We start from the raw sequence: 18,425 nt of genomic DNA, 5'->3' as shown, positions 1-18,425 counted from the left end.
GGAAAGTTGCCCCATGTTGCCTCGTATTTAAGCCCAGACGCACAAAACCAAATTATAGAATTTGTGGTGACATTATCAAAGAAAGCTTAGATTCAAAAGCAGGCTGCTTCTCCATACTTCCTGACGAAACGACGGACATCGCTGGAATCGAACAGCCTACTGTTTCTGCAAGGTACCTAAAGAAGTATGCCAACGACATCAAGGGAGTGTTTTAGGTTTTAGCACCAGAATAGATGCCCATCTCTCACTGCGACAGCAGCTTCTATGTAAATGTGTAAATACTGCTGCAGCTTCTAGTCACCCTTCCAGTGACCACTGCCAGCGCAGAGAGAATATTTTAACAAGAGTTTATTAAAAAACTACTTGCGCTCTACAATGTCTGTGGAACGCATGGTTAGGGCTGGGCGCTTCTATACACCCACAGAGACATCGGCATCAACGTGACCGCTTCGCTCACTTTCCCGCCAAGAGAAGTTTGTCCTTTAGATAGCGAAGCAGCAAAAATCAATGCAAGTAAAAGCACTGTTTTCTTCCGGTCGATAAGTTCTTAATTATGAAAACGTATGACCGCTCATTAGCTTTTAAAACCGCAGACATTTTTCGCCGTTTATTCTAGCAGTTAGCATCATGATCACAATTATCACATTTCATTATACATTTCATTTCATTATACATTATAGATTGTCTCACTCATGCCTTAACCTTGGATTATTATACGACCTTAGTGAGTGGTTTCTATCTTGGCATGAACAAGTCTGCTAGCGCGATAAGTCATCACCGCGAGTGAGCTTGTACACCCAACGTGCCTCCATTTTTCCGCAAGCAAGGTGAACCGATATCACCTCTGCTTATCGTTCAAGAACTCACCACGTTCACACTCACTTCCACTGACAAGCAATCACTCTTGTTCACACTCACCTGCACTCACACTCACGTTCACAATCACCTCTATACACCCAGAAGCACTCACCACGTTCACACTCACAGCACTCGGTCACGCTCACACTCAGCTCCACTCACACAGCACTCAGTCGATCACGTTCACACTCATCTCCACTCACACTCACAGGCACTCACCACGTTCATACTCACTTCCACTCATGCTAATGGGCTCTCACCTCTACTCACGCTCATGCACTGGCACTCACGTCCACTCACTGGCTGTCACCACCACTCATACTCACTGGCACTCACCTCCACTCACGCTCACTGGCACTCACACTCAATGGCACTCACCTCCACTCACACTCACTGGCACTCACTCTCACTCACACTCACTGGCACTCACTTACACTCACTTCCACTCAGTCACTGGGACTCACTCGCACTCACTTCCACACGCACTCACTGGCACTCACTCGCACTCGCACTCCCCTTCACTCACACTCACTGGCACTCACTCGCACTCACCTGCACTCACACTCACTGGCACTCACTCGCACTCACCTGCGCTCACACTCACTGGCACTCACTCGCACTCACCTGCACTCACACTCACGGGCACTCACTCGCACTCGCACTCACCTGCACTCACACTCACTGGCACACTCGCACTCACGCCTCTGAAATGAGTGCGAGTGAGTGAGTGCACTCATCAGTGAGTGCGCCGACCTATGTACCCATGTGATGTGCTTTAGTGCGGGTATTTCCGTGCACCACGGGCCGTGAGGGCAAAGAAAGAGAATAAACTTCAAGCAAAAGAGCACACGAGCGTAGGTAGCTCCTCCCCTCGGCAGTGGGTGGTGCCTCAGTCCAGGAGTCGAGCGGCCTTAGCTGCCCTTCTCGCTCGGTTGACCAGGTTGAGCTGGTCTGTCGCGTCGGAGCTGGACAGCGCTGCCTCTGATTGCCGTTTGGTCGGGTGTGTTATGGGTGTGAGCTGTGGCGTTTTTGCGCAAGTCCATACCATGTGTTAAACCGTTGCGCATTGATCAAAGTGTTGCAGTGGCGCACCGACAGGGGGGTTGTAACCGCCCCCCCCCCCCTGAGGCCGACCTTAACCCCCCCCCCCCCTTTTTGTTTAACCGGGCCCTTTCTTTCCTTACGCATTTGAGTACTGCAACTAAGATGTAAGACGCGCAATCGACTACACACTCGCAAAGAGCGCATTTTTTGACAATTTCCCGTGAAATAATCGAAATTAGTGCTGTTTAGATGGTATTGGCAAACTGTCAACCTGGCAGAGATCCTGGGTGCGCTACTGAAGTGTTGGCATTTATATAGGAATACAGCGCAGGGTGTATGGCGGGGTAGAGACTCAAATGTGGATATGTCTTAGTAGTTTTCGCCATATTACGGCTTCTTCTCGCGTCAGAGCATTGTGAGGCGGCGGTAGTGATCTTCGTGAAAGGCGATAGTGTTGTAGGATGTGCGTATAGGTTAATGGTATAGGCTCGGGATGGAACTAGGGAGCCTACATACAACGCCGTTTTAACGGCGTTTTAACGGCGTTGCATGTAGGCTCCCTAAATGGAACTGCTCGGCGCGGCCTTCTCGCGGCTCCCGGTGTGCTTGCGCTCGGGCGTAGCGTGTGCCTACTGATGGCCGCGTAAGGACAAATGCCCCGGAGTCCACACAATTTGTAAGTATGGTGGGAGCTCGTGCGCTCCATTCAGAATGCGATGTGCGGCCGAGGGAAATTTTGGCCCAGAAAAAATTTCTTCATGCCGTCCGAGAGTCCGTAAGAACTATGACGCACTCCCAGTGCGGTGCGGTCGTGATGGCTAATGCTAGCGCTATTGACCCTTTTCGCGGCGCTCCCGTGGGCGCTGCCATGTTTGATCACGTGGTGACGCGTCCATTGCTTGCCTCAGCCGCCTCCGTTGCCTCCGCGTTTATAATGCAAGCACGTGACGCCGGCGCGGCGCAGCAAACCGCTGTTTCGACGCGTATCGTAGACGGTGACTGCGTGCACGACAATAAACTTTGGCCACAGCTTCAGAAGACATGTAAGTGCTTTCAGAGCTTATTACGCCTTGTCCAAACGGCGTGAGCAGCGTATTAATTCCCGAACTTTGCGGAGAAATACATTGGCGTTCCAGTTAATTTTGTGCTTCAATGGATAAAGCGACGTTTTGTTAAGAACCTAACTGGAACGCCAATGCATTTCTCCGCAAAGTTCGGGAATTAATATCTCGAAACTGGTACGGTGCTTGTACTAAAGGCGGGGCTAGAAATGTATTCCAAGCTGTCCAAACTTTCCGCTTATGAATTAGATTGGGATCAGTGTGCTCTGCGTTCTTTATTTGGCAAACATTTTGAACCAGCGGCTTGTCATATTTCTGACTCAGTAAAGTTCCTCGGTGCGGCCACTATCTGAATGTTTATTTTCAGCGTAATCACTCGCGGGTGTGCTCTGCTGCGATAAATTTGTTCCTGTTGTGCACAAAGCTTGGAATTTAAATGTTCGGTACTTTGCGGTAGCTCGTAGCAAAGACATATTATCGCTAGTGCCTCGCTTGCTCTGTGGACCGTCACGAAACATTCAGCTTCCAACATTCGTGTCTTGTCGGTGTAGTCGCCGTCACTCATGCTTCGGCACATTGATTCAAGTGTGCGCCTATTCACTCACACGTTGGCGATAGGGTGGGCATAAGTTTTCGTGCGAGTAAGGGTGGATGTGTGTAGATAGCGTGCGGGAAACTTACTATGCCAGTAAGTGGCACTACTTCATTTTGTAACTAGCGGTACTCACTCCCAAGTGCCGACGTTCCGGAGTTGAAGTCCTTTCTTTGGAGGTTAGCTATACAGCGCAGATGGATGAATTATATTTTTTTATTCTTGAGGAAAGCCATGCATCGCGAAGGGCATCAACACAGGCAGTCCTTATGTAGCAGCGGCGACACAGGTTGATCCCATTCATTAATATGTGAATCACTATTCTTGCAGCGAATTACCGCACACGTCTTCCCTTTATCATTACACATTTTGCAGTATGAATTAGGCACAGTGCATTAGCGCACACCCAGTTGCATTTTCGACAGCTGATCGCACAGTAGCAGGGTAGAAGCAGTAATGGTTTCGTATTCGTGCGCATTCGCTGAGGCAACGTATGGCGCGCGGCCGAAAGCGCCATCTCGTTCTTGTAGAGCAAACTGCTCCGCGAAAAGGGTCAATAGTTCCTCTGCCTCCGAAGCGCTCGCTCTAGAAACCAAGGACGCATTTATTTCGGTCCCGAGATTGCCGACTACGCTGGTGACGAATGCGGCGCTTCTTTCAGTGCTGGCAGCGTCTACGTACAAGACATTGGGGTGGTTTCCGTACTTTCTCGCGAGCGCCTGCGCTCGGTCGCGTCGCCGCCCGATGTGGAAGTTTGGGTGCAGGTTCCTGGGAATCGGTGAGACGTGCATAATATCTTGTATTGAGGGGATGTACAACTAAAGCCCCAGTGTGATGATGATGATGCCTCAATCAATGGCACAACCCACTGTGGGGGATAGGCCACGAACCGGGTGGTATTAGGATAGAAATTTAAAATAAATTAGTTTAGAAATAAATAATAAAAATTAAAGGAACATACATAAATAATTGAAGGTGTGATACGAACCGATAATAAAAGAATTAAGTAGTCTATACCAAGTTTGTCAGCCTTACCTAGATAGGAGTATTAATATGAATTTAATAATTAATTAAATACAGCCCCAGTGTTCTTAACTGTGCTTGGTGGTTCCACACTTCTTTCTTGTCCCTGGCTCACACTCGCATATACCTGGCTCATACCCGCATATCGAATGCGGGTATGCGCCACACGTGAATTTATTATTGTTAATCGTGACATAACTGACAAGCATGTGATCGACATGTTTCAGATATCCTATCACAAATATCCCAAGAATATTACACATGGACCTTTTCTTTTTTGGCATACAGATGGATATTTGTCCTCCAAGAAGCTTTGTCTTTGAGTTTCATCGTAAGAGAATTACGTCTTCCTGGTATGTTCGAATTACAATTCGAAGCTATCATGATTAGCTCCTGCGTACGTCGTACTTTGCAGACGATATGGCGCAATTTACTTTGAAAATATTAGGTAGCTTAATAAGCCACTTGCGTGGCAGGTCGAGAAGAATGAGTATACTGCACTTCCACTCCCGCGTGCAATGTGTGCGCGCAATGTATCCGTTCTTGGTGCGTGGGTGCTCTGCCCGTTGCATCTCTCACACAGCGTGAGCTGTGGACGTAATAGACATGATAGCAAACACTGTTAGGGAGGAGACAAGCACTCACCCCTTGCGCACTCGATCTCACCTTGCCTATCCTGCACGGCCGTGGACCAGCGCGGTCTCGATCACGTGACCTCCAAACCATTGGGTGCGCACCAAGCAAACATCCTTCATGCCTTGCCCTTGCATTCTCGCCCGCACACGGGCGTTAACGGTGCACTGGCATTAACTACCTTATTTTAAACTTTGGGGCTGTGTTTTTACCAACTAAAAGGTCATATTAAAGAATACAGAACATGTTTAAAAGTTAGATGAAAAAAATGTGTTTTCTATATTAATTAATGAATATTATTATGCAACAACTGCACACTTCCAAAGGTGTTAACTTCTTTTTACATTAAACATTCTCAAAACTGCACTCTTGCTCACAAAATAACTGTCTGCCTTTGAAGCAGCTGCCGTTGGAAGCCAATCTATCTGAAGACAACAAAGGCAACTGAAGGCATAACTTAATTAATAATCTCGGATGATATGAATAATTTCTGGACTGCAGTGTTAGAGCAAGAAAGTTTGTAAGGCACTGCCGAAAAGTATGGGTATTGTTTTGGCATTGGTTGGAGCAAAAGTTTGCCTAAAACAGGAACGAAGTATTTACATGGCAGCACTAAAACAGACCATCAGACTAACTGACTCTCACTGATGGGGGCACATTTAGATGCAATTATGAAAACATCATGTGAAACACACAAGAGCACTTAAGACCACCACAACATTTATTATTGCATAACCGGGCAACACTGTACAAAAATACACTTATGCAAGCGCTGATTTTGTGCCTTATATGTCCCACCCCAATGCGCATTAGAGCAACCCAAACAAGAGAGAAAAATAAAATTTTCTTAGTCTCCTTTTAACGAGAGAAAGAATAGTGTTACAAAAATATATTAATGTTTGTCATTTCACAATGCTCAACTGGTAGTACACACACAAGCAAAACCACAGAGAAATATGCACTCTATTGATACCCAAGTTTTATCTCTCTTTTTTGAAACTGAAACTCCACCTCCAAAGGAGCAGGTTTCATGGCAAACCAACATATACTATGTCCTTTATTTGATGCAATTCTGAGAAGTGGTGCAGTGCTCACATGCCCACAGAGAAACATCAAAGTATGAATGCATACTGGTGACCACAGGGCATACCTGCCAAGTTCGAAGAAACTCAATCCGGGAGATCTTCCGACCGGGGAGGGGGGAGTCAATCGTTTACACCCCCCCCCTGACGTCTATATTTTCAAGTACTGACAGGAGAACTTCCTTACAATTTTATTTACAGATATACAACTGACCACGTGAACATCAATGTCTCACTTTTGCAAGCATTTCGTTGTTGCTCATTCTGCCATCAAAATTCTTTAAAATTTCATTTAAATTCTCAGGTCTTACGTCCCACAACCACCATCTGATTATGAGGCACGCCGTAGTAGGGAACTCCGGATTAATTTCTACCACGTGGGCTTCTTTAACGTGCACCCAATGCACGGCACAAGGGCGTTTTTGCATTTCGGCCCCAACTAAATGCGGCCGCCGTGGCCGAGATTTTATCCCGCGAAGTCGTGCTTAGCAGCGCAATTCCAAAGCCACTAAGCAATCACAGCAGGTGTTCAAAAATTCTTCAGATAATGATTGATTGTAAGAATTTCATTTCTTTCACATACTCGAGGATAACGTTTCCCAGCGTCTTAGATGAGCGACACATGGACGAGCGGCACTGCGTCCTCGTATTTTTCCCGATGTTAAATTGCCACTTGCACTCTGCATTACTCTGTGGTATCAACAAAATACCCAGCGTCACTTCGGCTGAGCACTACATTAAAATACTTGACACTTTTTGCGCTAGCACTCCTTGCTTTTAAAGCCATGACTGCCGTGGGCCTACGCAATGCTGAAAAGCTCATGCTGAGGAGAATGATGGCGAGTCTATTGTTGTTAGTGGCGGAACGCGGCATTCGCCCACTAGCTTAATGAGGCTAGGGCTACTAGGGCACCCAACAACCCCATCAGCGTAAGGAATGGCTCTGCAGTTAACAAAATAGCACATGTTAAAATTAAATTAAATTATGGGGTTTTACGTGCCAAAACCAGTTCTGATTATGAGGCACGCCGTAGTGGGGAACTCCGGAAATTTAGACCACCTGGGGTTCTTTAACGTGCACCTAAATCTAAGTACACGGGTGTTTTCGCATTTTGCCCCCATCGAAATGCGGCCGCCGTGGCCAGGATTCGATCCCGCGCAAAATAGCACATGTATAGGTAGGGCTTCCCTACTACTTTCTTAAAAATTTTTTGCGCGATGAACTTCCAACTGGATTGGATTCTTTTTGCCAATGTGGCCTGACAAAGCGCTGGACGCGGATAGAAACGGAACATAACTGCACTTTCCGGAAGACTTTCCTGTCAACCGTACAACCGGAAGAAACAGTCCAAATCCGGGAGTCTCCCAGGTAATCCGGCAGACTTGGCAGGTATGACAGGGATAACAACACTGCACTCAAAATAGCAGAAGCAATTGTGGTAACGCTTTCCTAGAATACCTTGCAGAACGCCTCATAGAACCACAAGCAAGGGTGAAACAACAACCACATGAAGCACATTTCCATTATACTTCCGATTAAAACACATACAGAAACGGCATGTCTATTTGATGCTGCCCAATCGCCATGCAATTATCATGGTCAAAATGAATGCCATGGTGTACTCACTATTATTAGATTCTATAGGAATGCTTTACTTCCGGAACTGCAATGTAGTAATTGCTCAACATAAATCAGATGCACCGAAGCCGAGTTATGACATGCTTTTAAATACTCTAGGAATGTGCACCATGGCATTGGAACTTAAGTCCATCGACTAGATGGCTAGCACCACCTTCAGAGATACATTACTCAAGCTCGAGCCATTAATTTGAGGAGCAAGTAAATGGGTTCACATGTACACACGTACGGAAATGGAAAATTCTGCCACCGTTTATATCCACATGCCTAATTCTCGTAACAGTTGATGCTTTTACTAGTTCTCAGTGCTGTGAGACAGCCTTGCATGCTCTTAAGTTCTGTTAAACAACATGGCATTATCTTTTTCATTGCCTAGGTGAATCACACCATGTCCAGAATGTGCTGCTTTTCCCTATTGTCTGGTGAGATCTCACGGTGCACCATAAATACTAGCTACCAGTATGAAGTAGTTAAGTGACAGGACAGCAGTGCTCCCATGCCTAGGTATGCCAAAACATACCTTTTCCACTATAAAATGAAGCACAGTTGTTGTGGAACAATACTGTGTAACACAATGCGTTCAGGTTGCTGGGTTCACATGTACACACGTATTCACTCGCTGAGCTCACTTTCAGAGAAGTCAATATTGTGTCAAGGTTGCAGACGCCTTCATATTTGCAGGCAAGAATAGTCTGCTTGACAGTCAAGATTGTCTATATTGCACTGTAGAAGACCAGCACACAACACAGGAACAGTGTTGTACACTGGTCTACTACAATGAAATACAAACATGCCAAGCCAACATTCTTTCAAAGAATAATTGAGTGCTTCTTGCAAAGACAAAAATGATTAATGACTGCATACATTAACGCCAATTTCTATGACTAAGGCCAGTCGTGGACACTTTTACTTATTTCCCAATTCTGTTCTTGAATCCATTTACCTCCTTCTGCTGCAGTTCTGGTGCCTTCATTCAAATGTGGTCTAGCAGTACAAATCCTACTCCCTGAATAATTTCTATTCTCGAACCAACAACTATGCAATGCTAGAATACAGTACAACAGCAAATACCGCCAACAAATTGTTCTTTGCTAGGTCTACATTTCTAGAGCTTTGAAAGACAGCTTTCTTCACATTAGAAGTATTCCTAAGCACAGAGCAACATGAGCAAGGCAGCAACACTGTCCGCAAGCTCTTTTGAACAACACATTACAAAGGGACGACGATATCCAGCTCAGAGAGTACGGTACAAGTAGCAACTTCAGCACACCACAGAAATGCACTGTGCGTATCTTCAAGAACACAAGCAACAAGCAGCAATGAGCTGCATCACAGCTTGCAAAACTTGAATACAGCTTTGCATATCAGTAGTAATAACCAATGTGCAAATGAACAGAACCCAAAGGAACATACTACAGTTTGCTAGCTTACTGTGCTGCCTGCAAGGAAAAGCCACATTTTTTGAGGACCAAGTCTGGATGTTCTTTGTCATTACATAAGTGATATTCATTGCGTACATTACACAGAATGGGTCCCGTAACTCAAGAAAAGGCTGTAGAGATGGATTCCCGTGCAAAACAGCTTTGTGGATCTTATTAGGTTAGGCTTAACATTAAGTTAGCTACAACAAAAAAACATTTTTGTATTTGGCGATCGGTCAGTTTGGTCATCGAAACATGAACAGCAAAGTTGCCATGGTAAGAAACAAAGTCTTGTATGTGAGTGGTTTAACACATCAATCAGTGTTTTGGTCCGTAACTTTCATCCCATAAACCTGTTCCATACGATTTTGAGAAAGGCAAAAGCAGAAGGTGTGCAAGAACCGATGGGAACCAATCACATCAAGAGGAGAATGGCCATGGCTGTTCGTGTCATGTTTATTTGCACAGTGGCTCTTGCTATGGGAGATGCACCAACTAGCCCAACAACATGTTCTAGACAGGTACAACATCAATTGTACGGCAAATCCATAAATTGAACAGACTATTTTTCACAGTGTAATGTGTACAGAGGGGAGGAGACACTTTCATGAAAATGAGTGCAGCTTTACAATTCACATCTCTATATTTTCACGACTCGAGCATCAAAATGATGAACAAGTGTAATTCGAAAAATGCTTTACTAATGCTGCATAAAACGAGCTTAAGGTTCTCTAATATATGCTTCAGTTCTTTCATGCAGTTGGCTGCACAAGTCACAAATATACTTTCGATGGAAACAAAACCAAAAAATCAGGAAAGGTACATGTAAACGAGTTGTCATTAGAACTTATGTTTATTGAGAAACAAGCGCGTACTTCTACTACACCTTGTTAGAAAATTGCTCCATGGTGCCCTTTCTTTAAAATACCTGTATTTAAACCGCATAAATCAGTCAACTCTTAGGTTATCGTTACTTTACCACAACTAACTGACAGTAAAGGGTGCTCACAAATAGACCTCTTACTGTCAGCGTTAACATTTCGTGGAAACTGCACCTTGGCAAATCATTCAGCCTGAGGGCTGCACTTTCGATGGTACCTTAAAAATCGTTGTGAAATATGTTCACAACGATTTTTGTTCACAACGAAATATGCTCACAACACTCAATCTCACAAGTCGTTTGCAGCACTGCTGAAGGTACGAGGCATTCAGAGATAATATCCTTACACAGTGGAATAGAGTTTCAGGCGTAACTGTCTGGTTAATGGAGGGGTTAGAGAGTTCCGGTTTCGCTTGGTTCATGATATGTTACAGCGATACATAACATAATAGGATCTTTGCACATGCATGTCATATACCGCGAATTCAACAGATGCTGAGAAGACACAGATGAACACATCTCGAGAGGCATTCGGCCTTCCTATTGGCTAAGGAGTCTTGCAGCTTCCACAGTGCTGCAAATGACTTGTGACATGAAGTTTAGGTAGATGACACTCAACAAAAAATTCAAATTGCACACAAAAAGTGAGTGAGATTTTGTCTGCCACAATCTGCTGTCACCGAGGGCTGCCCACAAGGCAACATATACTACAAACTAACAAACAATGGCATTCATTCACAATATTTTCATATCTAAAACCCATCAAATAAAATGCGGGATATGCTCAAATAAAATACCAATTTTGGTGTAAGGTACAGGTGATTATCTTGTACAGCTAAAGCAACTTGTGATCACCAAATTCACGTTGCTCTTGAGAGGTTATAAAAAAACATAATATACAAACTTAACAAATCAATAAAGGGATGCATAATACATGACCAATATAAAAACTCAGGTACAAGAATATAAGTAAACATTAGCAGAACTTCAGTTAACATTATAACAGTCTCACAGACTTCAAGTTGTCCCCTCAGGAAAGACAATTAAAGAAGCAAATATGCATATGAACACAGTCATAACACAATGCTGAAAAGAGAATTAGCGTGTATGTTCTCAACGCAGCATATATGAGACTGAAGTTACGAAGAGTGCTCAAGGCTCTAGTAATCATGCTGTAACCATTTCCACCACGGTAGTAATAACAAACCAAAAACATAAAATGCCAAGCCTTAGATGTCATATCGGTTTAGCCATATACCATTTAAACCGATAAGTTTCTCACAGTTCTGACTTTTTGTACAAAGAAAAATCGTTTCAGTGGCCAAACTTGCATTTGATATTAGGTCATCAAGATAAATAACTTGCAGGAAAGATGGCTTCGGTTAATGGCCATGACAAATCTGCTGATCCCCACACAAGACTTGGAATGTGCAAACTGGTCACATTTTTTGAGCAGTTGGGATGTCAGAGCAATTGTCAAGCTCGTGTGCCTGCATATCTACTAACCTCTAGGCATCGCCTAGCCTTGTAAGGACACCTTTATATACCACCTCAAGCAAGGTTACTAGATAACTAGGGCAATTTTCAAACTGCACCTCGGAGCTTCGTGAAAGCATGACTCACCTTCCCGGCAAAATTCATGTTGCACACACATGTTCCACATTTCCAACAAAATTTGTCACGTTTGCTGTCACATCACATGCAATGAAGAGGTGTCACAATTGGCATCACTTTCATGGTCTGCACAACATGTGTCACGACCCGTTTCTGCTGCCTCTTTCAAGGTGGCACTATGGCCCAATCGCACAGGTATAAAGGAAATGTAGACCACATTAACTTTTCTTCACGGCAAGGTGACACCTGTAAAGACCCTGATACAAAGGGTGGCCTACATATCTATCTAGTCAGCAAGTTTGCGACTAACATGCAGCTTGGCCTCCGAGATTGGGAGCTTATCTGTGATCTTAGCGGCCATGCCGTCTGCAAACACATTCACACAGTAGTGTGCAAGTTAGATTTTGCCAAATGGCCAATAGTTGCACACAACGTAACAGTTAAGCAATGTCTGCAAGCATCAGCTTAAAAACTCGCCAACACAAGCCATAGTTTGTGGTAACACTTAGAATTTTTCAGCTTTTAAGTCTTCACAGAATACCACAAATAGCGATGCATGCTCAAGCACTAAAAACTGTTCAGTGCGAAGCAACCAACTTCAGCACATGCCCTGAGTAAGGCAGTCTCACAACTCGGAAAGCAGCGATACATTAAAGATGAAACATCTGTAATTGCTTGTTAATACCTGAACATATAGGCGAGTAATTGGAAACAGAAATTCACTTTAATTAAAACTATTCATATCTACTTGTTACTCATCGCACACCCAGAGAAGAAACAACATTAAGGCATGAACACCCGTGAGAAAAAGTATACGGACCAGGGATTGCGTGATAAAGCAGATTTTTTTCAACTGCCTGCGAATGCAATTTGAAATTGAGGACTGCAGTCCAAACTTGGCATTGCGAACTTTCTAGTGCACTCGTACATTTCAGTTTAAGCATGTTAATTCTTAAGAAATTTAGTTTTTTCGGTGACCCTGTGGCCTGTATACTTTTGCTCACGGGTGTACATCTATCAAACACCATGATAGCCCAAAACATGCAACTGTGCCCTATACCCAATATTAAAAGAGAAATTACCTTTTTATTTCAAATAGCGACAATGTCTGTGACAGCATGAGATTTTGTTGACGAGAAAGTTTACTTTTAATTAGGTGCTGACAAACTTGAAACTCCAAGGAAAAGAAAGCATTTTTTTTTGTGTGCTAAAAAAAGATGGTATCTCGATCCCATCTACAATGGGATCACAATGTTAAATGTGCCCACATAACTGACTAGATAAATCACAGCCATACACTGTCACACACTCAATCGAATGCTTACATTGCTTTCAGAGAGATTATAAGGAATTTAAAACATTAGCCAGCAAAATATAGCATCTGTCACCAGTTTCAACAATACTAAGAGGAAAAAATATTTGCAGATATGTGTTACAACATAACACAAAAATTAAGGCCCCGACCCCCCCTCCCTGTCAAGCCATAATTTAATTTCACGCTTAGGGGGTAAAGCTTACATTCAAACTAACCTGGTATATACAGAATTCAGCTCCTACTTTGAAGTACATGACCTTAAGGAGTCAAATTAAGTCTAAGCATGAAAAATGGAATAGCAAAAGAATGTCCAAGGTTAATGTTATGGAACAGCATTTACGACAGGAGTCACAACGCGGAATATTTTACCAGTACTCCGACACGACAATTTTGATATCATTCTTTTGCATTAAATGAAGGTTCAAGACCTCTAAATGCTAGGAACGTGAACTAAAGAGCACTTGAGTTTCCTAAATATTTTAACCTCTTTCTTGTCATGGGCAAACCGGGTTCATCCGCACATTTTTGGTAAGAATGGCCAAGGATGAGCTTAGCTTGTCGCAGATCCTTTTACATTTTCTTTCAATTTTCATTTCTCTCGTCAACAATATGTTTTGTTTTCTTGTATAATGCTATTAGGCTTGACTTTTGCAATAAATGGTTGACATTTTGCATAACGTATAGCCTCACACAAGGGCCACACTTTTTTGCAATTTTGACGAGGTGCGGACTTTACACGGGACTGAACCTTTTTCGGCAAAATGGCACTGGTGCAGTCTTGACTTGTGCACACCCCGGATCCCTGGATGTACTATTGCATCAGAGGTTAAGGCGCAACTGTCGCCATCTAGTAGCGGTACGTGGAAGCATGCAGCAAGCGAAAATTCGCTGATGCACCCGTGTGGCATCAGGGTACCGAACACCACTTTCTCCATTGAAAATTTTTTCTCTCCAAATTTTGGGCTGCCAAGTTGGGAGTGTGGTCCTTACACAAGTCTATATGGTAAGCAAATGCTTAAAATATTGTCTACACTGCTTTTCGTAATGAATTCTGCCGTAATAAATTGGGCCATTTTTGGTGGAATTCAGAATAGCGTGGCACCCAGGAGGTCCAATGTAATATTTGCTTCTACAAACCAATTTCAGCTTCAGTACCCAGAAGGTGAATACCTCATTATGTCCTTTTATGTGCAAGAAACGTGCGGTAATTTCTACAGCTTAAAAGATGTGCGTCAGGACTCTCCTTAAAAAAAAAGCCATTCAATAGCAGTGATCAACGAGAAGTAGAAGTTTCATCACAACTTCTCTGTAGAGCATGAAGAAGTTTGTAATGCGCAGGTATGAACTTGCAGAAGATAACCAAGGAACTTTGCATAACAGATAACATGGACAGCTTTACCAATAGCACTAGTGCTTACTGGTAACATGTGCTAGCTAGTACATGCTAATAGGCCAGGGCGGCAGTGGTAATGGTAACAGCTTAACGATGAAACAGTATACACTCCAACTAAGGTAAGAAGTACGAGAAACAAAGTTTTGGCCCCCGTACAGAAGCCTTGTTCACACTGAATCACCAAGGTGATTTCACTTTTATAATAATTTTTCACCTTTGATGATGTCTCTCTCACTTCGCATGATAATTCCCGGCCAGATAATATATCGATAGATTGTCAACTTATTTTACACAGCGCTGCTTTTTACATGAAGTCTTGGGTGACAAGGCTAAATGCAAAGATTATTCCGCCTGACATAAGCCATGTGAGGCAGAATATTAAATTAATAGTCGCACAAGAACTTCATCACAACTACCTCATGCTGCAGATCTTGAGAAATCAGTGCAAGAAACCTAAATCCCCACATGCCAGATACCATATTTACTCGATTGTAATGTGACCGCAATTGTAACGCGAGGGGTGACGTTTTGTTGCGTCCAGCAAAAAAAAAAAAGAAGAAAACCACTGGATGCATGAAAAAGTCGCAGCTTCGCCCGAAAGGCGAAGCATCAGTTGCGATAGCAAATTATAGTTGCGATAGCAATTAAGGATGGTAGTTTTATAGGCTGTATAAACTTGAACACATTTGCTTACTAACTGAATTAACAAGCATGGTGTCAGCGCGCACAAGTAAACACTCGACAATCCCACTCGACGACCGCAGACAACTGCTGTCAAAATGCTGTCATGAGCAAGCGCAGCAGCAGCAGCGAGTGAAAGTTCATGCGGTCTATCACTTCAACGGAAACTAAGCGGCGAAAGCACAGCACGTACAAAGGTAATAGCCGTGTAGAGATTGCGTTCAAGATACGGTGCGCGCGACAGCCCGCAGCCGCGCAAAGTACAAGTACGCAGTTGGTGGCAGAGTAGAAGCCGTGGCCCTTCCCTCCCGCGCTGCCTTCCGGCTTTTCTTCTTTCGCCTGGGGGATTGAGTCGCCAGTTACCCTTGCGCCCGATCGCAAGATACGCCATTTGGTGCCGCAGCTAAACACCGCCTCCGCTCCCTCCCACCCCCCACGGCCTTTCGCGCGATGGAAGACGCCATGTTTGCTCTTCGCCGTGCGTTTGCTCTCCATGAACGTGCACGTCCCTCGTGCTTTCACTCGCACATTTCACTTTCACTCGCATATTTCACTCATTGATTAGAAGTGGGTGCATCATTGCACTTTTTAGATAACTTGAATTTCGGTATTCAATTGTAACGCAAGGATCGACTTCAGGTAGCAAAAATTTGGAAAAAAAACTCGTGTTGCAATCGAGTAAATACGGTAATAGACAACAGAAGCCATTCTAAGTTTTATTACTCGTGATGTGGCCGCAGAAATAAAACATTCGTGCATCAGCGACAGACCAAGAGAATTCCACTGGCCACTAGTGTTGAGCACAATGAACGCCTAGTCACAAGTCCTTTGCATGGTAGCTGCTGAAATCAAATGGTTCAACAAACTAAGGCAGCCCTGGGTCTATAAATTACGACACAATTTTAAACAAAACACTGCTGTGCAAACAAATACAGAAAGACCAGGGAACCTTGCTATTGTGGCATAGAGTTTTGCACTCTTGTGTATTTTTTAATAAAGGATGTTCTATTCACAGCTTTCACAATAAGAATTATGTCCAGATGGTGCCCCATAGCATAAACAACATTCTTCAAATATGGCCCTCAGACCAGAAAAAACTGCTCTAAAACACTTGAAGTTACAAGTTTTACTTCCAACATCACCATGAGGCTTGGTGGCTGAAAATTTATCTCTTGATATCATGCTTTTAGAAACAAATCAGAATCATTTGATAGTGTTTGTAGTGCTGCCAACATGCCCATAAATAGCCTTGAATTTGTAGCAGTAGTGCCATCTTTCAAATGTTACATCAATTTGACATCCATGCATTGTACATTAGAAGGCATACATAGCTCTTATATGACTGCTGAAGGGATAGCGTGCGAATTACTCAAACACAAAAGCACCGGTCATGAAGGCAACACAGTACAATGGACTTCGTATCATCCTTGTACTGAAGCACTGGATGTCGCAACATGGCTCACGATGACTCTAAATAATTTCTATCCGTCTTGAAGCATACCAATGTGTTGAAACCGGGTTAACAGTCTCAGTAAAAAAAATAACGTGAATTAGTAAAAATAAAAATAATAGGTGCAAAGGCAGCGACAACCTCACCTGAGCGTGAACAGCGGAAGCAGCGATATATGATCGATGAAAGTATAAAAACAAAGTGAGAGAGCTAGCCACTTCCTGCCCAGACGCCACACCCTCTTGCACGTCAACAGGCTCTAAGACATCACTATCATTTAAGGGGTGCTTCTGCAACAGTGCAAAGTCGACAAGCAAGTCACTTTGCTGGTGGGTCACTTTGCCACAGAGTCGACGCAATACACCCTTTGCGCAAACTTGCTAGCATGGTGAAGCAGGCGCTTCAAGATCAGTGCGTCAACCGGCGGATGCCAAAATTGAGGCGCATTTGTTCGAGGAAGACCCAGGTCAGGATAGTGTGTGGGCCCAGTCGCACAAATGCAGGGATGTAGCCCTGAAAAAAGAAAAACAGGTGTGGGAATCATTACGAAAGTAAAAAAGAGAGGAGAAATGAGCTTGACATGTACATTAGAACCTCATCGATACATTCCTGTTTATTATGCTTTCCCTGCTCTTATGCTATGAACCACTGGTCTCGTTTACTTTCCAAGGGGTAATGTGTATCACATTCCCATTCGTTATGTCCAATGAGTGCGACATTGCACCACCAATGCATCACTGTCCAACGACGATGCCCATGTTGACCATCACGTGTCTCCGTTGAAAACTGTCATTTTGAAAAACCTGCTGTGCAGCACAGAAAAATTGACATTGTCATGTTCAGATCGTCACCAGTCACCAACACGGCTCATGAAGTCGAAAACCTAGAGGGCGTGAATGAAGGCACAAGTTGTCACCCCTCAGCCACATTCGCAGATGCTGTCTCGTGACCTTTCATACCTTGCTCGGTTCCTTTGATATTGCTGGTTCCTTCCATGAATTCGACTCCGGTTAATTCAATTTTTTGGTTAATTCGATCCCGATCGAAGATCTCGGCCGGCACCAATACATTTCTATGGGCCCAAACTTTCGTTATTTCGATCTCAAAATTGGCCTTCGCAGAATAATTTGAACATGACTAGCCAGCTTCACCCCAATACAGCCGACAAAACTAACATCCTTACTTCGTATAGCTGTCTTGTTATGCAGTGAAGAACAAAAAAAAATGGAATGGGGCTACTGCTACGGAACATAGTATGTATTTCTTTGTTACAAAGGTGCGCATACGCTGTCTCCGGTCACAGTATTAGCACCAAGACACCAAAAAAGCATACTGCAGCCATTCAGAGCTGTTTCTGATGTTGCTGTGGTGATTAATTACAGCCCTCATTTCGCCCGTCATGCATGTGAGACCATTAATGGGGCTTTGTATGCGTTCCTTAATTACAGTGTAGACCGCCTATAACGTAAGTCGCCGGAGTCGTGAATATCTGCACTATAAGCGGTACCGCACTATAACCAAAGCAACAATTTTCAAGGCCCGCACATATGCAAAACATGCGCTCCGAGCCGCCACGCGTATGCGACAGTCGAGGAATGCGGCTAGAACATTTGCATTCACTTCACAGTCGAACGAACCAAATAATGCGGCGGCGCCTCCGACCGGCATTGCGTCGGCACCGCCATATAGAGTAAAAGGTTATGAGAGACCCCTCAATGTCGCGTGCGAACAAAAAGAAA

The 18,425-nt window shown here is 43.9% G+C and overlaps 1 protein-coding gene across 10 annotated transcripts in view; it reads right to left on the bottom strand.

The window, feature by feature from the left end:
• Window positions 1-5,916: 5,916 nt before the first annotated feature.
• The window catches only part of LOC119453516 (mitochondrial dicarboxylate carrier-like), a 70,736-nt gene continuing 58,227 nt past the window's right edge, over window positions 5,917-18,425 (bottom strand). For all 10 annotated transcript variants that reach the window (XM_049668209.1, XM_049668216.1, XM_049668208.1 and 7 more), the window contains one exon: window positions 5,917-17,199. In XM_049668209.1, coding sequence (XP_049524166.1) covers window positions 17,095-17,199 — 105 coding nt within the window. In that variant the 3' untranslated portion in view covers window positions 5,917-17,094. The remainder of the gene's footprint in view (window positions 17,200-18,425) is intronic.

Source organism: Dermacentor silvarum, chromosome 5 (genome assembly GCF_013339745.2).
Source record: "Dermacentor silvarum isolate Dsil-2018 chromosome 5, BIME_Dsil_1.4, whole genome shotgun sequence".
Lineage (NCBI taxonomy): Eukaryota > Metazoa > Arthropoda > Arachnida > Ixodida > Ixodidae > Dermacentor > Dermacentor silvarum.
Note: the sequence above shows the minus strand (reverse complement) of the source record. Positions and strands in the feature narration are given on the sequence as shown.